Source organism: Engraulis encrasicolus, chromosome 2 (genome assembly GCF_034702125.1).
Source record: "Engraulis encrasicolus isolate BLACKSEA-1 chromosome 2, IST_EnEncr_1.0, whole genome shotgun sequence".
NCBI classification, from domain to species: Eukaryota; Metazoa; Chordata; class Actinopteri; order Clupeiformes; family Engraulidae; genus Engraulis; species Engraulis encrasicolus.
This window is the reverse complement of record NC_085858.1, coordinates 19,216,740-19,241,234: the sequence shown is the minus strand read 5'-3', so window position 1 is coordinate 19,241,234 and position 24,495 is coordinate 19,216,740. Positions and strand designations below refer to the sequence as shown.

General features: G+C 46.5%; 1 protein-coding gene across 3 annotated transcripts in view; it reads right to left on the bottom strand.

Annotated features, from left to right (window-relative positions):
• LOC134469896 (RNA binding protein fox-1 homolog 2-like) overlaps positions 1–17,042 on the bottom strand; it is a 54,739-nt gene extending 37,697 nt beyond the window's left edge. For 2 of the 3 annotated variants that reach the window (XM_063223937.1, XM_063223930.1), the window contains exon 1: positions 13,133–17,042. In XM_063223937.1, the coding sequence (XP_063080007.1) occupies positions 13,133–13,384 (252 nt within the window). In that variant the 5' untranslated portion in view covers positions 13,385–17,042. The remainder of the gene's footprint in view (positions 1–13,132) is intronic. The other variant, XM_063223923.1, reaches the window with a different exon arrangement.
• Positions 17,043–24,495: the final 7,453 nt, after the last annotated feature.

The window sequence follows — 24,495 nt, the reverse complement described above, 5'->3', positions numbered from 1 at the left end:
TGATTAAGCTTATGACTGCATAGAGCCCTGCTAGAGCAGTCCGGAGGCAGCCCATACCCCAGTGGTGGTAGGCAGCAGGCAGCAGGCAGACGCCTCTGCAGCAGAGCACAGCAGAGCAGAGGGCTGATTAAGCCAAATCCTGGCATATGGTGGGAGAGGGGGATGGAGAGGGGACGGGGGGGAGGGAGAGATGGCGGGGGTGATGGCAACGGATGCAGCCCAGAGATAACGGGATGGAGATAAAAGGATAAAGGGATGGAGAGGAGAGAGAAAGCGAGGGATGACCGGATTAGCATGTAAGCAAGAGAGGATGAGTGGATGAATGGGGGATGATCTTTCGGGATTATCAACACAAGCTCGCTGCTCATACAAACACACACACACGGACATAAACTGGCCCATTATTAACACACATGTGATTTAACGACACCACAGACCACCTTTGGCACAGGTGCGTGAGCAATGCCCACAAACACCCACACACGCACACACAGTCCCTCTCTGACACACACACGACGCAGTCAGACAGATAATGCTGGGTCAAACTCTAAACTTCACATGTTACCCAGTAGCCCTGATTAACACATGCCTACTTGTGCAGCTCATTGGTGCTTCGCAACACATGGGGCGACAAACATCCACAGAGTCCAACCTACACATAACCACAAGTCTAGCCAATTAACATTCATGAAGTCCAACCCACAACCCCCGCAGCTGAAGACGTGCAAATAAATGAGCAATACCAACATAGCTCTAACCGTTCTTTGAAATGTTGGCTAAATATAATGCCAATAAGAGAGTGTCATTACAAGTCACGCTATTCCCATTTTATTCCTAACTAGGAATACATGAAACACAGGGAGCAGACAAGGGGCCATTGACTGTGAAGTAGGCCACATTCCGCATGTAAGCCCAGCTGTATTTGTTTTTGATTTATTATTGTGCACAAACTGTAAACGCTATGACTGAGCTATTTAACGTTAATGTACAGGCCTCGCGTTGTAGAGCAAGTAGGCAACAGAGATCGGCACAGTTAAGTGGTGGAAAGGAGATAAATTCACAGTGAAAGGCGCGACTGCAGCAAGCTCCGACTTGGAATATTACAGCCCTGAAGGCACGGGAGCAGTGTTAAGATGAGTTCCCATTGACTAAAGGCAGGCAGGCACACACACGCACATACAGTTTCACAGATCACACACTGGTGGTGTGGTGTCAACACGACTACACTCATCCCCTCTGCTGACTAATCACCTTCTACTGAGTAAATCTTTACATCGAAGACAGTTGCATTAAAGCACTGGACCTGAAGAAACTGCAGTCCGATTTAAACACATGCTCACAGGTAAATTGTGTGCATATGCAATGTGCTCACGTATTTTAGTCTGTATGAAGAGAGTTATTATTTTGAATCTTAACTGTTCTTTGTGAGACTCTTAAAATGAGTGAAATGGAGTTGCATAATTATACAAAATATTCAGGAATTTCTTTTTTTATTTTTATGGTGAAATGGTTTTTGATACGCCCACAGTGTACAAACCCTTTTACTCATGCATTGATTGTAGAGATGCACCGATACACATTTTTTCACTTCCGATCCGATCCCGAAATCTAAATTTGGATATCTGCCGATACCGATACTACTCCGATCCTATGCCAAAACCACATATATGCATGAGTTTCAACTTGCAGTATGCCCAAGTAGACTATTTGGTCAGAGAAGGAAGTTAGAAGAACAGGACACCAATTAATACGTAAAAAGTAACAGGTAAAAACGTAACAATCCCATACTGAAAACGAATATGAAAGTGTTATGATTTCAAATTAACATTTGAAATGGCTCGATGTCAGTATCAGGAAATTTCCGATACTTTGGGAAAATTCCGATCCGATCTGATCTCTGAATTATGCTGATATCTGAACCCGATACCGATACACCGATACCTATATTCCATCCCTAATTGATTGTTCACTACCTAGCTTCACTAGTCTGAGCAAGAGCTGTATGGACCAGAAAAGTCACACTGCAAACAAATGGATTAAAAGGAAACTCGACGGTGATGTACAGTTTATCACTGCCTTGATTATAATTGGCAGTCACCTAGGGGCGTGATTAACGTTGGTCAGTTGCCTTACATACAGCCCTGTATAATATTAAGGAATTCCTTTTTTATGATTTAACATTTCGGATACAGCGGCAGCCACTGTGTAAAAACATAGCCTGTTACTCATTCATTGTTCACTACCTAGGGCCTGACTACCATTAGTCAGATGTCTACTCTACAGCTCATACAGCCTGCTGTAGCGCACCAGAGACTAAAGCATTTTGGATTCAGCCCGTGTTCGCATTACAGTGAGTGAGCAGCCGGTCTGCATAGTAAGGCTTTACAGTGCATTTCTGCAGCCTGGAGGGGCAAGTGGTAGTCAGACTCCCAGCTTCCCCCTCCTGTGAAGTCTTCCCCTACTGGACACCATAGATTTTTTTCTCTCATCCACGTTTTCCTTATTTTTTGGCTCGCTCCTTCCTCTCTTCTTTTACCTCTCTCTCCCTCTCTTCCCTTTCATCCGCCCACCTCTCCCGTCCGTTCCTTACCCTCATCTCCAACCCACCCCTTCCTCCCTCCTTTCTCTGCTGCTGCGGCGAGTTACATTCCCAAGAAAGGAGATGGAAGAGAGAGAGAGAGAGAGTCGGGGCGGGAGAGAGGCAGCAGCGGGCAGGGCAGACTGGGCGCGTGGAGGGGGTGCAGGGGCGGGGGTTGTGGCCGAGGAGGGGTTGGAGGATGGAGATAAAGTTCTTGAAATCAATCATGTCGAAAAGCGAGCGGAGAGGAGCAAGCGGAAGCCTCTGCGGTCCAACATCCCCCTCCTGTGGCACTCTCGTACTGCTGCACACACACACGGCAAAGGTGTGTGGCGTTATCTCCCTTTCAGGCGCTGTGTGTGTATATAGATGTGTGAGTATGTGTGCATGTGTGTGAATCCGTGTGTGTAAGAATTTTTGGAATTACGCGGGCATGTGTGTGAATCCGTGTGTAAAAAGAGCACACGACTCGTGCGTACGAGTGTGTGTGCATTTATACAGATAAGGCTCTGCGAGAGTTGGCTGTGTTCAGAACCTAGAACGCTTATTACCAAAGACATTCTGTGGAGCGTGTGTGTGTGTGTGTGTGTGTGTGTGTGTGTGTGTGTGTGTGTGTGTGTGTGTGATTTGAGCTCCTTGTGTGTGGATGAGATATGGGAATGGGATGGAGGAAACCATGGGAGGCCTCAGTGAGGTTGCAGGAGGTTCATCACATAGAAGAGAAGAGGAGAGGAGAAGGGAAGAGCACCTAGTCAGCACCCTGCACCATCCTCCAGACACACACAGTCACACACTGCATAGGTAAGCACATCTCCGTACCTGGCTGTGCCACTGAAGGAGGTTACCATAGAAACCCTAGGTCAAAGGCTCATTATTCTCGCGCAAGGTCAAAAGTGTGTGTGTGTGTGTGTGTGTGTATGTTTGTATGTGTGTGTGTGTGTGTGTACGTGCATATGAGAAATGAATGATGCGAAGGGAGGTGTCTGTCTAGTGTGTGTGCAAATGATGTTTGTGATAAATGATGTTTGTTTTGGCCATGACAACCATCTTCTAAATTGCAATTCTCCCCCCCTGCCCCCTTTGCAATCCCACATCCCCCCACATCGCTCCTCCACACACCTCCACCTCTACTTAGAGCCTCCTTTCAAACATCAGGGAGGGCAGGAAGAGAAAAAAAAATGCCTCTCCTTCACTGCAACTCACGCATGCCACTCAGGCAAGCTGTGGTGCACATCAAAGCAGTGGGGCTGAGAGAGAGAGAGAGAGAGAGAGAGAGAGAGAGAGAGAGAGAGAGAGAGAGAGAGAGAGAGAGAGAGAGAGAGAGAGATGGGCCTGAAAAAGAAAGAGCGAGCGAGCGAGCGAGCGAGAGAGAGAGAGAGTGATGGGCCTGAAGCAGGGCGAAACTTTCCAACACACCAGAGACTTCGGCACGCTCCCTGTGAGGTTCTTTGGGGTTTAGCACACAAGCAGAGATCTGTGTGTTTGGAGGGTAGAGGAGTGGAGCGGAGCAACCAACCACCTCCAGCACCCAGTGGCAAGTACGGGTTAACGGCAAAAGTAAAAAGCCAGAGCCTCTCTCTCTCTCTTTTCTGTTATTTCAGGCCTGCCGGAGAGAGAAGCTGGTAAAATAGGTCACCGAGTAGAGAGCGAAAGATAAATCCTTCTCACTCCAACACCGTGCCCACCAGTTAGGATGAACGGAGGAGACAGGACGGATGAGAGGGTGAACAGAAAGAGTGGATGAACGGAGAGAGCGAGTGAACAGAGAGCGTTGTTCTGTGGTTGGGGGTTGGGGGCGAGAAACGTGCCACTAATTGCTCGGTAATTACTTTTAATTAAATTATCAACCCCTATCATTTCTTCAGGCTTTGTGCTGCTTTTTAGAGAACATGGAGATGTAGAGGAATGGGATAATAAAGGGATGTGTGCGAGAGAGAGAGAGAGAGAGAGAGAGAGAGAGAGAGAGAGAGAGAGAGAGAGAGAGAGAGAGAGAGAGAGAGTTTGCGTGTGCTGTAGTGCAGTTTCTCCCACAGTAATGCTGGCATTCTGATGGATAGAAAACAGAATAAAACAATATCCGATTGCTAGCCAAGCATATGGACCCTCTGCTGTGCCGGTTGTCAAAACCTGTTGAAATGAAAACAGGGCTCAGGCGTTTCCAATCCGAAAAGAGGAACACGCCAGGAGAGAAAAGGAGGCCTGGAGAGAGCGAAAGAGAGAAAGAAAGAAAGAGAGAGCGCATGATTACAGAAGACCAAGAGGCATACTCAACTTTGCCTCCATTTTACTTCTGCGTGAAAGGAGAGGAGAGGAGAGAGAAATAGAGAGAAATGGAGAGAGGGGGAGTAAGACTAAGGACAAGGAGAAAGAAAGAAAGAAAGAAAGAAAGAAAGAAAGAAAGAAAGAAAGAAAGAAAGAAAGAAAGAAAGAAAGAAAGAAAGAAAGAGAGAGAGAGAGAGAGTGGTGGATCGAGGGAGTGAGAAAGAGAGTGAGGCTCACTAGTGTCTGCTAGAGTCATTCCAAACTCTGCGCGGAGAAAACAAATGTGATGTACAGATGTTGCTGAGGGGCCAGACTGCTTCGCATAGCCATCCAGCCCCACTCCACCCAGCCACCCAGCCCCACTCAGCCACCCAGCCCCACTCCACCACCCAGCCCCACTCCACCCAGCCCCACTCCACACAGCCACCCAGCCCTACTCCACCCAGCCACCCAGCCACACAGGCCCACTCCACACAGGCCCACAGCCCCACACAGCCACCCAGCCCCACTCCACACAGCTCCACTCCACACAGCCACCCAGCCCCACTCCACCCAGGCCCACAGCCCCACTCCACACTACCACTCTGGCCTTGTTTACACAAGACATTTAATTGTCATGTGTTAACTCAATTTAAATTCTGAATAAAGCTTAATTCTGCTTTGAAAACATCATGTTAAGACACTTCTCAATTCAGAGTTAAATGAAAGTGCAATACAAACTTGACAGAACAATTCAATTCTCAATAAATGATTCATTCGGAGTTAAAACCATCATTTAAACGTGGCCAGTGTCTCTCTTCGCACAGCCACCCAGCTCTACGCTACACTGCCACTGTGTCGCTCTTCGCTTCGCTCGCTAGTGAGCTGGAGGGGGATGTCAAGGCCAGAAAGAAACGGCCATATTTGGATGGGATTACTACAGTTCTCTCTCCCTCGCTCTCTCTCTCTCTCCACTAGTGTTCTGTAGCTCATGAGCAAAGCTGTCATTAGAATAAGATCAGCCCAACTCAAGAAGGCAGAAAAAAAGCTGGCTGACTGCTCGCCTTCTCCTTAATACTTTAAGCTCCCATTACAACTCGAGCTAAAAATGCGACAAAAATACCCAGTTGGCCTCATTATAATACAATTAAAAAACATTTATACAATAATGCTACACATGGTTTCAAGGCTGGTTGCATGTTTCGCGTTAACGTGAGCCAATGTGAAAACCGTAACCTTTCCATCGCCAATGTTAAAAGAGGGGGTTTGACCATAAAAACATGGCCGCCATAAGTGACATTGCAACACTGAACATGACTACAGCCTCTCTAGCATGACACAGGTCCCACCGCACTCATCTGATGTGGACTGGCATGTTCTAGCCCACTCTCGCACAGCCGCCATGTTTCCCACCAGCCAATCATGAGAGCAGAGAGACAGCTACCATGGCGACGAGGCAGCGAGGGGAGAGAGAGACGCAGGGACTGCAGGCAGCTCTGTTGGCCAAATCCTGCCTGAAAACCGTATGAGTGAAAACAGATAGGTCACGTAGAGCAGAGCCGAGCAGAGCAGAGGTGAGCAGACTGCACCGTATCCTCCATGGACTGGCCAACCAGCAGAGCCTGGAGAGAATGAGCACATGCTGAAGGATCCCGCCTACAGGGGGAGTGCAGCCAGGGAGCAAGAGAGGGAGGGAGGGATAGAGAGAGGGGGGTGGATGAGGATAGGGAAGAGTGAGGGAAGAGTGAGAGCAAAGCAGACAAAAGAGTGATAAAAGGGGTTAAAAAAAAGAGGTGAAAATGGAGAGATAAAGAAAGAGAATGAGAGAGAGCGAGAGCGAGAGCAATGGATTCCAAGGCTTTAGAAGACCAGAGAAGAGAAGAGAAGAGAAGAGAAGAGAAGAGAAGAGAAGAGAAGACAAGAGAAGACAAGAGAAGACAAGAGAAGAGAAGAGAAGAGAAGAGAAGAGAAGAGAAGAGAAGAGAAGAGAAGAGAAGAGAAGAGAAGAGAAGAGAAGAGAAGAGGGGGTGGGATGAGCTCACTCCAAGCGGGAAGAGAATCACACGAGTCATGCTCATGCCTGGTTTATGCTTCATCAGGACCTGCCGAGCCAGGCATTCGACTGGCCCTTCAAACTCCACACGCCATGGAGCATAGCCGGTGTATATTTATGCTACACGAGAGCAGAGCTTACTAGTGTGACTAGTACCATCTGATAAACGCATTCCAAAGTGACACTACCGCCTACATCAAACAAGCTTCTCGTCCCTCAGACCTAAACCACAAAGGAGGAACCCTCTGATTTACTTGTTTGTATGATTTTTTTTTCTTCCTTGGGAAAAAGGGAAAGTCCATGAGGACTTTAGGAGAGATAGGAAAATATTCATTCATCAACAGCAGCGGTGCTTAGGTGAGCTGAGCTGTACTGTACTGGATGTTGTGTAACCATGATACACGAGCAGAGCAATGCAGTGCTGTTCAAATCCCCCAGCCCTCACACCTTAGCCTAGCAGCCCACTAGGGCACACCGCTACAGCCATGGAGGATGGAGCAGGGGAGTGCTCTTTCATTAGTTCTGGAGTTAGAGTAGTGTTTGTCAATGGGGGCTCTACAGCCCCCGGGAGGGGGCTTAGGGAGCCCTTGGGGGGCGTTGAGAAGAAGACAGCTGAGAGGGGAGGCACTCAGTTACCAATAGGAGGCGTTGGTCTGTTACATTTTTTAATACTACAGGGGGGTGTTGGCAGGTTTATGATGAGGTCATGGAGTTTGTTTAAAAACGGTTGAGAGTTAGATGGGACAAACGATCTGCTCTTAAGAGAGAACATCAGCAGAGGACGTTTGGGACCCGGCATTCGTACATACGATGCGAAAGGAAATCAGTTCAGCGGCTGTCGGGTTTTCAGTGTAGGAGTGAGTGAGTGTGCAGGGGGGGCGGGGGTGGACACTATACGAAACCTTAAACTTAAACCTTAAACTGACTGCTCCTTCTCTCTTCCTCTCTTCCACTCCTCCTCCTCCTCCTCTCCCTCTCTCCTTCTCAAACAGCCCTCTCTTTGTCTCCCCCTCCGCACTTCCTGTTTCATCTGGAACCAATTTCCCCCTCGTGCCTCATCCCCTGGGGGGAACGTTCTCCTCTGCGCGGCGCATGAAAAACAGCCCGGCCGCCGAGCAGAGCTGAGTAGACCCTGAAAAACTTTCAGCAAAAGCAGCGGGACTATGCAGGCTACACTGCACTCTTAGACACACACACACACACACACACACACACACACACACACACACACAGACACAACACACACACACACACACACACACACACACACACACACACACACACACACACACACACACACACACACACACACACACACACACACACACACACACACACACACACACACACACACACACACACACACACACACACACACTTTGCTCACCCTCCATCTATCCCCGTCTCCACCCTCCACTACTGCACAGCACACCATGACCAACCGCTCAATGGCACAAGATGATAGAGTCAGTATCCATGTTGGAGAGGGGATGCATGTGTGCTGCAGAGTGGATTGGTGGTAATGGCGGGGTGAGGTTGGATGGGCGCAGTAACTCCATAAAAAGCCTCAAGGCCAAATGGCATGCCAGCGGAACATCAATAACCTCCTCCAACGCGGCGCGAGTGCGCAACATAATGTGAGACCATTACAAACGGAGGTTAGTACATAAAAGGCGGGGGACAAAATATTACCGGCTTAGCCTCCCGTGGATGGGAAAAACAACATAATAGTTTTTTTTTTTTAATTGAAGTAAAGGAATGAGAAGAGACAGCAGTAGAGAGGAGGAAAGACACAAAGGAAAACTAGCACAGAGAGTGGAAGAAGGGAAAAGGGGGAGAGAGAGAGAGAGTTGGGAGGAGAAAGAAAGAAGGAGAGCGAAAGAGGAGCCCTCCAAAAAGTCTCCGACCAGGAGGCAGAGCAAAAGAATTCGAGAACATCTGGAATCAATCTGTCAAGCGGAGCGGGGGATGGAGGAGGAGAGGAGGAGGAGAGCAGAGAGGAGACTAGGATGGGGGATGGAAGAAGAAGAAAGAACAACAGAGCAAGACAACGAGAAGAGAAGACAGAGAGAAAGAGGACAGAGAGAAAGACAAAAGCAAAGAAGTTAACTTAACAATTTTACGAGAGCAAGAGAGGGAGAGAGAGACAGAGCAGGGGGAAAAAGGGAATGAGACACTTAGAAATGGAGACAATGAGTCATTCTCGAAGAATGTCATGTGACTTATATTTCCTTAAGGGGTGGGCAAAACTGGGGTCTGAACCTGACACCCAGTCTGCAAACACAGACACACACAACCTCTCAAACAAACACACACACACAATAATTTTAACACAAACACACAATCCGCATGCACAGTCCAGTCGCGCACGCACATAGCCAATCGTGCCGACTTAAACCTATTAGAATTATACAAGGCTTAGAGCGCATTTAAACACACACAAACACTTCACACACAGCCTCTCCGGTTCATACATACAGTCCGGAGATTTACCAGAGAGAAACTTCTTAAACTAATACACTCGACACACACAGACACTCACACTCACACTCGTTGGCAGACACACCCAAAGTGGCGGCCGGGGGCCATATGTCTTCTTGGGATCAGGTATACATTACACTACTGAGGGTAGCGCTAGCTAGCTAGTCGGCCCTGCCCCCACCATTCCATTTTCAACAGCACAAGAAGAAGACGAACAAAAAAAAACCAGAGTCTCTCCTTACACACACATGCGCACAGGCGTGCATATAAACACTCACTCAGTCTCTTGCGCACGCACACACACACACAGAGCAAGAAGATGGCTGAGAACTCCAGCAGCTGGATATTAGGGTGTCAAGTCGTCTGCGCCACCAGGGCCACACACTAACACACACACACACACACACTAACACACACACACACACACAAAGACTGGGAGTAGCAAAGGAGTCTGACTTTCCCTACTCTCCACCACAAACATACACAGGCTCACTTTGAATGCATGGCAAAAAAGGGCGTTGCTCTGTTTATTTTTGTTTTTTCCCCCACGTCGCTCCCACTTTCTATTTCAGGAAAAGTAAAGAAGAAGTTTGGGAGCGTGAGTGCTGAACCACTTGCATGAATGAAATGAGAGAGAGAGAGAGAGAGAGAGAGAGAGAGAGAGAGAGAGAGAGAGAGAGAGAGAGAGAGAGAGAGAGAGAGAGAGAGAGAGAGAGAGAGAGAGAGATGGATATGTGGTGAAGATAGAGGGAGGGGAGGGAGGGAGGGAGAGGGACAGATAAAATGGGGGCAGAAGGGAGGCAGAAAATGACATGAGGTGAACAGATGGTGGGTGAAAGTGGGGGATGGGGGAAAGAGGGCGAGGGGGAGAGGGGGAGAAAGAGAACAGATACAGGCTGTGTGGATGGAAGTAAAAGAGTGTGTGTGTGTGTGTGTGTGTGGGGGGGGGGGGATGACGTGACGGGTAGGGTGTGGGAGTAGAGGGGTTAAAAGTACAGGGGGAGTGACTGACGGACGGAGTGACTGGACAGCGTGGTGATGATACAGCACTAGTCTAGAAGTTGACTTGGAGGGACATCCAGAGGAAGAGACGGGAGAGCAAATGACAGTTTGGGGGCATCGGGGGAGGGATGATGTGTGGGGTGGGGTGGGGACAGGGATGGAAATGGGGATGGACATACATGTCAGTGTGTGTGCATGTGTGTTGTGATGAGATGAGAAGGAGGGTGAGGGTGGAGGGGGGTGGCAAAGAGGGAGGGAAAGTGATCAAGGAGACACAGACACACACACACACTCACAGAGAATAGGAACGAGTGTTATGGGGTGTTGGGAGAACAAAGTGTTGAGGGTGACAGTGGGAGAACAAAGAGAGAGAGAGGGGCTACCCGGCTGGCCTGGCACCCTCGTGTCATGTCGTGCCTTTACATGGCAAGGTGAGGAGGGGGCGGGGGGTAAGCAAGAGCAAATATTGAGCAACTTGGCTAGGTGGGGACTTCAATCTTATCGTCACGACGACGAACTGAAGGGCAAGGGTGACTAAGCTACCTTGCACTCCAAAGTTCAGGGATAATCATTAAACGAGAGAGAGAGAGAGAGAGAGAGAGAGAGAGAGAGAGAGAGAGAGAGAGAGAGAGAGAGAGAGAGAGAGAGAGAGAGAGAGAGAGAGAGAGAGAGAGAGAGAGAGAGAGAGAGAGAGAGAGACACACACACACACAGACATACAGAGAGAGAGAGAGAAAGAACAAGATCTGAAGGGGCTGAAATGAGCCATTTGCTACTGAGAGATAATGTGAATGTGGTCTGACTGAAAGTCATCCTGAGTCTCACACAGGCAGCTCTTACTTGCTGAGAGACTGTATCCTCCTGAGTCAAGACTACAGAGGGCCCATTTGATGAGCAGCACTTTACTGTAAGCCACTGCCTGCAAACAAACACTCTCACTCACATATAAAGACACACACACACACACACACACTCACACTCACGCAGACTTTCCAAGGCCTTAAAGCGATCACTCAGCCTAATGCCCTCTTTCAAATGAGCTTTGATCTCGTTAGCGCAACACAAAGCTTCTTTGCTGCCAACGATAGGCACAAATCGGCTCGCCGGGACCGAGGGGGACAGCGGTATCACAAACACCACCTCGCTGTTCTCCTGGGTTAGTTACAGCACGCTGCAGACACTCACACAGACACACACCACAATGACTCAAGGGGAGGCACAGAGATAGAGGGAGAGTGCATGGTAAGTCTTTCGAATGGCTCTGTGTGTAAACATCCCCAAAAACACGTGCGCAGTCACTGGCACATGAAAAGGAATTGGTGATAGAGGAGTCGGGTCAATCAACAATGTGGATATATGCCTTTAGGCAGGGGGGGATTGTGGGGGGTTACAAGGGATAGCCCTGAGAGGAGGGAGGGGGGTGTGGGCTGACTGGCAGAGAACAATAGAGATGCTGCTGAAGCTAGGTGGAAACACATGGGAACTGTCCCAGCACTCCTGAACTGTCACCAAATGTCTATTTCTGATCCATCAGCATCGTCTGCCCTCGCAGTTAACCTTAAGGCCCTTTAGTACATAATAGTAGTTTGGGTCAAGCTCTGGCGTTGGTTGGGCTCACACTGCAAGACCATTTGCAGACTATTTGTCCTTCTTAGTGTCAGAGCAATGATGGGCCAAAGCGTGAAGAATAGACTTCCTCCGTGGTGATATTCGCCCTCTCGAAAAGTGTTACCACAGCATTTCCCACAAACATCCTCTATTTATCTCCCATCCCGTCCTTCCCTCTGTCCTCAAGTCCCCTCCCCTCTTGTTCTCTCTTTCTCGTGCGCACAGTCGCACACATGCGCCTCTAGGCGAATTTCCAGCGTGACCTCGTGTGCAAGACGATCGATAATGCTGATTGGCAGAGGGCTTCTGATATAAACCTCCTCGGTTCGCATAGCCCACCCCACCCCTCATTTCATCTCACCTCGCCGCCCGTGCTTTCTCTCTCCTCCCTCCCCCCTCTCCGATTTGGTAGCATTGGAACGGACACAGAATTCGATTATGAGCTGCAGAAACGGCCCTGTGTTGTTTATGGCTCGCGTGCGTCTCAATTCTTACCATTGCTTACATCGTGGGGCAATTTGGCGGAGGGCATGCGTGCTGCATGACTACGGCAGAGGGAGGTTGAAGTGAGCGCTCACTCGGGGGAGACGCCAAAAGAGACCCGTGGCCAATTTGGCCCCGGAGGGGAGTAATATGGGCCTGTTCTTTGTGTCTCAGCAACGACCCTCCCCCCTTAAATGAATTAGCCAGCTACCAGACTCGCAGACCCGAAAACTACACCGCCGATAACATCGACACCAATGCTGCTTGCATGTGGGTGTTGTTGACAACGCTGCACACACGTCCCAAAAGAAACAGCAGATGGGATTTATGCACAACACAATTGCCCGCGTAAGACATCATCCAAAAAGTACACTGGAGATTACCGAAAGACTGAAGTATTCAATGTATAACAAACTACACACAAAGACCGCATATGGCCCTCCTCTCCAAATACCGACAACGTTACTGCACTAAACCCAACTAGCAACAACACCTCATGACGATAATGTCTACACTGCACACAAGAAAACATCCAGCCGGTTAACAACTTCGCTGCAGTGAGTTCTAACACATACGGCATGCATACAAATGGCAAGTGTCCTTTGTTATCAAGAGACATGTTTGCAGGGTGATCAAGAGATTATCCATTGTTGCTCAGGAAGATGGGATGCTGAGGGAGTCCTTACCTGTCCAATGTCGGCGACAACTCCGGTCCCATCTATGCGTGGCCGCTTGCACTCTGCTCCGGCCAGTTCGGTTAACGCTGCAGCCGTCTGTGCGTCAGGCTCCGGGTCTCCACGTTTCATTCCTCGGACCGCAGCTGAAGCTCCAGCAGAGTTTGCAAGTGCTCCTGCCGCCGAGTCCATGTCCCTCTCTCGGTCCATCATTCCCCGATTAACGGGTAACATTATTGATGCGACGTCAGTCGACATTAACATTGAATAGTTCTGTCTCCGTTAGCTTTCTATTTATACCCTTGCCTCCTTCCCCTTGGATGTACCGTTCTAGGATAGGGTCTGGCTATGCCTACAATGTAAGTAACCTTAGCCGGCTTCCTTTGAAGATCAAAACTCTGTTTTACACCGACTCTGGGTAAATTACTGTTACCGAAATGTGCACAGCTGTGTTCACAGTAAGCTGACTATTTCCACTAAAGGTAATTAAATAACAATGGCGTGTTATTGCACATTTTAAATTACAGCCATAACATGATCCGCTCCCCTGGCAATGCCAAGGCAGAGAAAAAAACGAAGAAAATGATAGGCCAGCCTGTAAAAACAATAGAAAAACACTGTGTTTACACGGCCAGTAACACAGATTGTTGGTAGGCCTAATAAATTAGCAATATATTCAGCTAGGCCTTAGCGTAATCAAGGTGGGACTCGTAATAAAAACAACGTGCTGGGAATGCAGCAATTGTCTGAAGGCGTTGTAAAAGAAATCTGAACGTAATGTCAATGGCTAATTTGAGCGTTGCTGCATTTGCCAGCCAAACATGTAGTGTATGCGTAGATATATTGAATGGATGACCTTACTTTTGGCTTAGCTAGCTATCCATTGGGCAATGTTAAATCTTGGACATATAAAATAATTCTTAATGCTAGCTAAGCTAGTGTTATTGTCTAATCATGGAAGAGCACCATGGTCTGGATGAAAACCTCACCACCAACAGCTGGCGATAGGTGCGCTACCACACATGCTATTAAACAAAAAAACGTAAGCGCGTATAACGGTGTGTTCTGAGCACTTAACAAAGCCACATAATTTGCAAAGTCCCGAATTGTAAGCTAGCTAATTAGCTAGAGCTAGCGTACACATTCCGCTACCTCACAAGGGTTATATTACAATACCTTGTCCTGAAGAAAATGGCTAACGATAGGCGTTAAATGCAGTGGATATACAAAACAACGTAAGTTAGTCCCTTCTTCGCGATAACCAATTTCTGAATCACAACCTGTGTAAATCCCCGTTAGTATTTCTCTTCTCCTTTCTTATCTCCTCCTTTCTCCCCAATCTGTTCGATGTGTTCTGGCAGCGTGTGTCGGCTAGTAAGGAACACGATTTCCTCTCTTTCGTGTCTCCAATTCTCCTCCTTCTTTTCCCCTCTGTGTGGTTGTTCCCTCCTCGTTCCCCCTCCTCTAAGCACAAATTTTAAGCGGCCTTTGGGGTTGGACCGTACACAGTTATGGCTTCAGTATTACTGAAATGTCGTCGTGTGTTTTAATAATATAGTTTATACATTTCATGGAGGATTAATTGGTTTGGGAATAAATTATCCATAAGACATAAATAAAATCCATCGTTTCACAGTTCATCCAAAACGAACAGTTCGAAACCTTTCTGTATGCGAACGCGACATAGTTGCTGGTGTTTTCATTGCTTTAATCCTGCTTTGTAAACAAAAGCCTGATTAACTTTCTAGTAGAGTCAGATGGTGGAAAATGTGATATGGCTAATAATGGGAATGAGGGGAGGGGTTAAAAATCACTGCGTAAAATCACTGAAGAGACGGAGATTCCATTTTCCACTGCGCCGCCAAAGCACGGCATTAACCGTGTCGCCTTTCTAACACGGGGGACTCATTTGCAATGTGGGTGAGAAAATATAATCCAAAAGCTGGATTCAGTACGCGTTTTCCATATGGACACAAGCTGTTTAATATGCCAATTATTGTCTGACATCCGTTAGGAATAACTTTGATATAGTCGGTGTTCAGGCGACCCCTAGTGTAAATATAAGGTATGAACCCATGGCATTAGTGGATTTCTTGAGGGCAAACGTCACTTCATCGTTCTGGGAATACAGGCCTTTGCGATGAGCGGTTGCTGTATATTACGCATTTAGACCGCTAGAAGGACATTCCTTATGTATTCTAGCTTCTAGCCTACATTCTAGCTTCGCCTCAACCTCTCCTGAAAACAAAAATTAAAAGGCAGCATACAGAAAATACACTTGCAACAGTTAAATTTTCAGACAATTTGGACAACAGCCCACGTTAACATACAGTAGGCCTAGGCTATGTATTTACAAATGAATATTAAGGCAAACATTCCATATGCACTGTATTCCAAGATGCAGTAGTAGTTGTAGGTCATTATGTTAATTTCATCCTCAGTGCTGTATTCAGAAGGAAATGTCAGTAGGCCTACAGTAGGCCTATTTTGTTAACTTGACCAGCAAACAGGTCCCAAGAACAAACCCAGTTCTCTAAACGTTGGTTCTGTTTGTTCCATGTATCGTCTGTATAATATGGGGGCTATGGGTGCTCAAGGGCACTTCAGCCATAACTGTGTAGGGGCACATGTTCTTCCTTAACTAGTAAGGGTGGCATTCGAATCTACCACTCTCCAATCCAAAGACCACATCCCTAACCATTAGCCCCAAGGCTGCCCCACAATGTCATACTGTGTCATATTGAATTACTTTAGCACCAGTGATCCATCATCGGAGTATCAGTGCCTCGACTTGGGCGTTCACTTTGCTGTTCAGTGACCCCTACAGAACTTGGGCCGGCTGAAGAAGTCCATTGCGATGTCGCCTGCTGTGACCTGAAGTAAGTGGCTCTTTATACTCCCTCACCACCTCTCCGTATGGCTCTCTAGTGTTCAGGACTGACTGCTGAGAGTCGAAAGGCCTCTTGGCAAAAGAAAATGTAGTGCCTATACCAATTGTTTTGTGTTGTTAAACAATTCTAAACACTATAGTCACAAACTCCCATGCAACATAAATGAAAAAAAATGTCTTGTATTGTTTTATGTAATGTAGTTTTGACTATTGATTTACATAATCGGGTGGCTTAACATGCATTATTGACACATAACTGTGTATCTCTCGCCTGTTTGACGAAGATCAGATGCCGATACACTGCATGATCAGTATAGCACAACATATGATGTCTCTCACAGTCTGTTAAGTGCACTGTAATATAATAAAAAGGGCAAAACATCCACTTTCCCATTAAATGAACAGACTTTAAACCGTCTTTGGTGGAGAAACAATGTATGTTGACATTACACGTATGTCAACGGCCTCACCAAAAGGCCTGTCTGTCATTTCCTGAGAGTGTCGAGCAGCTTGGAGCACAAGTCAATGTCAAAGTGAAGACTTGAGGCCAAATTAATTAATAATGATGTTTATTGCACGTCACTTAGCATCAACAGATTGCTTTAGACTGATTTTAATGTCAATCAACAGTACAGCAGAAATGTGTGCATTGAATGAGATGTTGTTGCTAGGGTCTCCCAGTATAAAAAGAAGAAAAATACAGTATTAATAACAAATAAACAGTAGCTGCAATGTAATACATTTGCTGCTTAAAGGCTTAATTAATGGGCTATTATCAAACAACAGACAGCACAGGATGAATGAGCTAGATTCAGCACAGCATGGGGAGGAATATGGGGCAGTGGTGGGCTCAGGTGTAGAGGAGCCGTTCGGCAACCCAAAGGCTGCAGGTTCGAGCGACCCTGATTGGCAGCCACTGCTACAGGTATGTGAATGGGTGAATGTGAGGCATTAATATAAAAGTGCTTTGAGTGCTTGAAGGAGTGGAAAGGCTACAGAAAAGGCAGTCTAGTCCAGTGGTTCCCAACCTATGGGTCGGGACCCCCCCTCATGGGTCGCCAAAGATCCACAGGGGGTCGCGGAGCCCACTTGATTTTAAGGGGTTTCGTTTTAAATATATATAGCCCATGTTGAATAAAAGACAAAGCATGTAACTAATACATGCATAGAAGCAACAAATTGTAAGTGCTACATTAAACATTTATTCTATAGGCCTATTTGACCAAAGACGAATTGAGGAATAAAATAACTAAAAATATAAGTTTTCGAAGGAAACGGAGGGCATCTTGTGACTCCCTCTCGTGCGGGCGCTCGCGTGGTTGGGTCACCAAAGCTTACAATAGTAAAAACATGGGTCCCTTAAGAAAAAGGTTGGGAACCACTGGTCTAGTCCATTATTGTCAGAGCATGGCCGGATGTGGGTCAAATAGGGGATGGCTGAAGTGGTAAGGAGGGTGCATGATCCTCAAGACCCTGAACACTCATGCAATGAGCTCAGTGTATCAAATGTTCATCAATACAAAGTGTCATGTGGTAGTCCCTGGAAATCTTTATTTAAAAAAATAGTTTGGCCATCTTGCCACTTGAAACAACGCCATGGGCAGCCCTGGCCCAGTGGTTAAGGAGATGGGCTTTAGATCAGAAGCAGGTTCAAATCCCACCCTCTCAATTCCATGGATGAGATTCCCTTGAGCATGGCATCTAATACCCTGAACGTAAAATAATTGTCAGTCGCTTTGGATAAAAGTGTCAGCTAAGTGTAATGTAATGTAAGGCCATTGGAGCCCAAGAAACTCTCAGAGTTCACAGTCCTGTCCCATAAGACACATGAGATCACTGATCGCTAACGTGCTATAGTGAAATAGCTGGCTGCAGTGCGAGTTCTATTAGGGGGGCCTACACAGAGACAATGTTTTTTTCAAGAGGGCACATATAATGGCAAACCAGGGCAATATCTTAACTTATGTTATACATTTATAATGTAAAATTGTTCATTTACATTATTGATAGATTTTATTTATTTTTCTTATAGTTTCATTTTCAAAGTCTTTTTAGTCATTTAGTGTGTGTGTATATTTGAAGTTTGTCTAAAATGCATGTCGTTTTTTCAAGCCAGCACATGTCACAGCTTTAAACTAATATTTTTAATCATTGGCTGTTCAGCTCAGGGGTCACAACAAGGGCCAGGGACAATTCTATAGGGGCCCTGCCCTATCCTGGCCCTTGTCTTGAACAGTCTATGACTGGTTGGAGCTGTCAGAGGATAGCAGTCTTTCTACCAGAACCTGAAGACCATACTTATGCCTCACACCAGGCCTTTGAATGGGCACACTATATGGTGTTCAGGACTGAGGGGCGGGCCTCACCCTGGAGACTAGCAAAGAATGAGCATTGGCAGTATAATTACCGAGCATCATGAAGGAAAGAAATGAGCCATCTTACCTTGCTCATTGTGTGCTGTACTTACATGCAGTATCATTGCTTTCAACCCTCCCTCCTCTGTAGAGCCCTTAGGCATTTTTAAGGCTGCATAGTTTACAGTTGAAAAGGAAGATTGTGCACATCCCAGTTGAAGGTGCAGGACAAAGGCTGTGTTTTAGACCAGTTTTAGAGTGAAGACTCTGCATGCTTTGTGTTTTATCCCATGGAGGAACAACCTTTCAACCATTGTAGTCTTTAGATTCTGAGTTCTGTCATGGATTCTTCAGAGTTCTGCCATGGATTAAAAGACAACCAAAATGTATTTCAAGTGTGCTGACTCTAAGACACAGACACTTACAGGAACACAAAAGTTTTGAGAAGAAACGAACACCATTGAGAGTGAACATTCGCACTTTGTCATAAACGTGTCATAAATGTGCTTTTTATCCAACCACTTTGGCATTGTGATTTGGATCACATTTAACGAAATAGCACGAAGCTTTTTGTTGGGTAAATTTATTTCATTTTGCTCTTGGTGTCTTTGCTCAAATCCTTTCAGTGACAGTCAAGGGCTCTCAGAGTGGATTCCACTGACTTTACTGAATGGCTTCATTTTACAAGGAAGGCATCTTAATGTGTCCTCTGTTGTCCCAGTTACATTCTAGTAGGCTAAATTAAATTATGCTGCTCAGACGGCAAACTTTCCACTGCTTTCTCACAAATAGTGCTGGATGGAAAAAGGACTGGCTTTATAGGAGTTGCTCATACTGTAAAATATGGTGCATAGAAGCAAGGATGGATTACTGCATGGGCCTAAGGGCCCAGGCCCAGGGGCCCAAGAGCCAAGGGGGGGCCTGAAGCCAAAGCCTCTATATATCCATTGTCATACTGTGTTAAAATAGCAGTTTTTAACAACTGTATTTTCAACATTTCTTGGGGGACAAACTCCACCCCCAAACCCCGAACAATAGGTCGTCTAACATCTGGCCTAGAACACTGAATCATTTTGTAATAGCAATACTCATGGAAGGGCAGCCTTTCTTGTTGTCTGGCCCAGGGGCCCATGCAGTTATAATCTGTCCTGGCATAGAATGCATAGAGCTAACTAAAATGCCTGTCCCTTTTCTTTTTCTTTTTTAAAAGGGTGGATCCATGCTTACCTTATATTAGGCAGTGTGTAGTTTGGTGTGCTTTTAAGCATGGCTGATACCATAATTGAACAATTGAAACGTAAACTTCCACGATATTTTACTGTACATTGCAATGATGCTCCCTTTATTATTCTTGACTGCTGCATTCTCATCTTTGGCCTCACGATGGCCTTCTTTACACATGTTGCAACTTTTTCATTGAACTGGTTTGATGTTGAACAGCAGTGCATGAATGCAATTGTCCTCACTAACCTCCTCATAATAAGTTTGGCATTTAAAACTATAATTAAACAACTTGTGATTCATTTTATCTAATAATTATTTAGAGTTTGATCTAGGGAGATTAACAAAAAATTATAATCTGTCATGGCTGCTCACATGTACCATTACTCTGCCAGCAGGAGGCAGACATGCGCTTTTGAGTCGGCTAAATAAGGGGATTCCCCATTTCCTTTATTAAGACAAGTTGTTGCCACTTTTATTGGTCTTGCATGCTTTGTAATTAGAAAGACCATAGTTGATTTCAGTTAGAGGATGTGTGCTTATCTCAGAGATCCAATGCACAGATTTGAACCACAAGGAAAGTAATAGTGACACACAGAGAAATTAAAGCCGGCGGGCATTATACACACACATATATGTACGCACGCGCACACACACACACACACACACACACACACACACACACACACACACACACACACACACACACACACACACACACACACACACACACACACACACACACACACACACACACACACACACACACACACAAAACCCCTTGGCAGAATGTGTTCTGACATTAACCAACAAGATGTGGTGCATGTTAATTAAATATACTGTATGCCTTTAAAAGCCATTAATAACTTTCCTCCATGCTTCTGCATGCAAATAATTGTAGACCAAATCAACAAACATGCAGTCCTACCTAAAACCCATCTCTCCAGGATACCGCACCCATTTTAGAGCTATCCCTTTCAGACGTCTCACAAAGCTCAGAGATGAATAGTCCAGACATGGCTGCCCTTGGCACCCCCTCACTGGAAATGTGGGGGAGTTTTCAGAGAAGCGAAAGTGAAAACTCCACCACAGCCTCATCCGTTATTGGCTCAAGGCCTATGGCAGGGGTTGCCAAACTATTCCAACTGGTCCCACTTGAAATGTTCACCACCTCTGACCCAACAAGCAATACAACTCAAATAAATAGTCAACAAACACACACACACACACACACACACACATACACACACACACACACACACACACACACACACACACACACATATGATTTAGATTTTTAGAAAATGATACACACAGTTCGACAATCACTGACACATGGTATACAAATAGTGTTTCTCACTGGGGGCTCTAGAGCCCCCCAGGAGTCGTAGGGAGCCTTTTGGGTTCACTGAGAAAGAAACAGCTAAGAGGGGGCACGCTCAATTGCAATTGGGGTGCTTTTGTCTATTTTAGTTTTGGTTTTTTTGGCTAGCTTATGATGAGGTCCAGGGGGCGTTGTGAGGCTTATGATGAGGTCCAGGGGGCGTTTGAGAATCTGGTATACAGTGAGGAACAAAGCACATCAGGAGGCTGGATGAAGTGTGATGAGGTGAGGGGTGAGGGATGCTTACCACAGGATGCATATTAGGCGTGTGTGTGTGTGTGTGTGTGTGTGTGTGTGTGTGTGTGTGTGTGTGTGTGTGTGTGTGTGTGTGTGTGTGTGTGTGTGTGTGTGTGTGTGTGTGTGTGTGTGTGTCAGGGCTTGACATTGGCATCTGCCAGTCGGCCTGGGGGAGGGGGATAAATTCCTGTTATTTCTCATCCAGTGTGAGCTCATTCTTACCAGAAGGTGCAGAGGTGTGTGTGACGCAGAGGGACTTGCCACAAGATGCAGAGGTGTGTGTGTGTGTGTGTGTGTGTGTGTGTGTGTGTGTGTGTGTGTGTGTGTGTGTGTGTGTGTGTGTGTGTGTGTGTGTGTGTGAATGACCAATGGCACTGACACACTGATAAACTAAATTTGTGTAATTTATCATATAGTGTGTGCTCATTCGTACCACAAGGTGCAAAGGTATGTGTGATACAGAGGGACTCACTACAAGATGCAGAGTGTGTGTGTGTGTGTGTGTGTAATGTCTCATCTAGTGTGAGCTCAGTCTTGCCTATGATGCAGACTGCCCCCTGACTAGCACAGCAGAGTCATGGCCGCCATCTCCCCTGCTCTCTGGTATGCCACTCTGGGGGATAGCCAGGCCAATGGTATCCTTTGGTTGGGGTGGCCGGGGTGGCTGTAATAGAAAGGGCTGCATCTCTCTGGCCACAAAAATCCCATAACCCCTTAGTGTAGAGTAGTGTTTCTCAACGGGGGTTCTACAGCCCCCCAGGGGGCATTGCCAGAGCCCTAGGGGGGAGTTGAGAAGGAAACAGCTGTGAGGGGGCAGTGCTTAGTTGCCATTGGGGGGGACCAATGGCAACTAGTCCATTTTAGTTTTTAACACTAAGGGTCTGGCAAGCTCATGACGAGGTCAAGGGGGCGTTGAGAGGCTTATGATGAGGTCAAGGGAGCTTTTGCTCAAAAAAGGTTGAGAACCAATGAAGTACAGCCTGTTGTAACCTTATTGACACCAAAATGATGATGACCAAGTCTTTATCGGTTACCCAAGACTCTGTGCATTGTCATATCGATGTTGTGTTTTCAGCAAATAGTGATTAGGCCCATCAACAGCAAGATGGTATGGCAGTCATCTCTGGTTATCAGTGTTTTGAAACTGTAATCGGTTTGTTATGTCAGTCCACCCGGCTCAGCATAACAAAGACTCAACAAGACTTCAAACAAGGCAACAAGCCTTCTCTATTGTGGACTCAATGTGGAAAGGATTATTGGACAGGATAGTGTCATTCAACACATGTACAGTGCATTCAAGTGTCTATTGCAAGCAACAAAGCGTCATGTACAGTACTTAATCCCACTAGACTGCAAAATGCCAAACCTTGTAATAATGTAATGGTAATGTCTGCAGACGTGCCGTGTTGTAATGCCGTGCTTGTCAGTGAAAAGTAAAAACAACGAGCGAGATAAAAAAGAGAGAAGTCGTTAAGGTACCTTAGTGATAGTGGCCTGAAGGAAGGACAATGGTTACGATGTCATTGTTTAATTATCATCGACTTTCAAATCTCCTATCGAGATGTTGATCTGACCAAGAAGACAATGAATAACGTTTCTCAAATAGCCTGATTAACCCGCCTCCCTTGGCTTACTGGCCGAGGACAGAAAAGGCTGTGCCGAAGTATAAACCAAACATTTTCTTTGTCCCAATAGAACGTCTCTGCTCACTGCCTTGAACACGCCTCTTCCCAGGGCCGTTGGAGCTGCTCAAAGGTGATTGCTGTTGATTTCTTCACATATTTCATAGGAAACTGTGCTATGTTCCTTTCCAATAATGATAATTGCATGTCTCTGACAAAGGCTTTGTCCACACCACCTTGACCAACAAATGTTCATGGCAAACACTGCCTGGACTATGCATATCTCATACAGGACCGGTAGCTCTTACTGGGCCCGGGACAAAGGCATCTGAAAGGTCCCCCCGCTCAATACATACTATAATGTAATGGGAACCAAATTCTTGACCCCCTCTCTACCTGTGCCTGGGACAACAGACCCCTTTGCCCCCACCCCCCGGTCGGCTTGCCTTCCCTGCCCTCCATGATTGTAGGACCCTTAAGGGGGGCTGAGGGATCAAAACGGAGATTTCAGCGTCTCCGGTCTGTGACAGGCCTCCTGATGTGGGCCAATATGTGTTAAGACGTACGACAGCTGGCCCTGTGTGTGTGTGTGTGTGTGTGTGTGTGTGTGTGTGTGTGTGTGTGTGTGTGTGTGTGTGTGTGTGTGTGTGTGTGTGTGTGTGTGTGTGTGTGTGCATTCCTCAAGCATTCCTTGGGCAATGCTTCCTCAGGAGGGTGGGGGGTCAGGGGCATACGAATTGGTACAAAAACTCCTTGGTTATCTAATTACCTGAACACCAATAAATTTGTCTACCTACAACATCTGACTCTGCCCACACCATTTTCATCACAGACCCCAGTTGGAACAGAGATCCAAAAACCTCATTACCACTGTAATTGACCCATGCAGGTTACCAGGGTACAGTCATCTCCACTCTTTCTACATGATTTAACTGTGGTTTAATGTAACTCCATTGCATTTTCTTGGCATCAGAGGTTGGCTAACTCTGACTCTAACTTCTGACAGCATTTCATGAGGAAGCAGCAATATGTCAACAAAGGAGCCATATTGTGCAAAAAAAGGGCTTTGAAATACCGTCTTTTGGATCATTACTATTATAAACACTTCAAGCACTCCAAAAAGAAACATCTTCTCATGCGCTATGAGGCCATTTTTAAATCAGGAATGCGGTGCCGGATTTTGGTGTGAGGAATGCTGTGCTTCTGAGCCATATTTCTGGTGCGGTGACCCCCCACACTGAATTCAACTGGGGGTCGAGGAGGCTTCTGGGGCCGACTCTAGGTCAAACACAGAAGGGTTGCATTGTGCCTCTTTCCAGCATTCATATCAACATTCATATGATGGGTGGGCTCGGGCTGGAAATGGTAGCTTAAGTGAGAACCCAGATGGGCAAAGCTCGAAAGAAAAATGGGGGGAACAGAACAGAACTGTATGGTGAGATCATCCAGAAAGTGTGCAAAGACCTTGAGGAGCATGCTTTTGATAGCTAACCTGTTGAAAAGTGCAATATGTAACATTTAGGTTTGTAGCTTTTCCCATCTCACTGGGGTGGGCATCTTCTTTTTTCTCTTCAAAAATACCACAGAACATCCATTGTCTTCTGAGAACAGATCTTGGGAGTGCCTCTTTCAATCAACTACTAACCTACTTGGACAAATGCATAGTC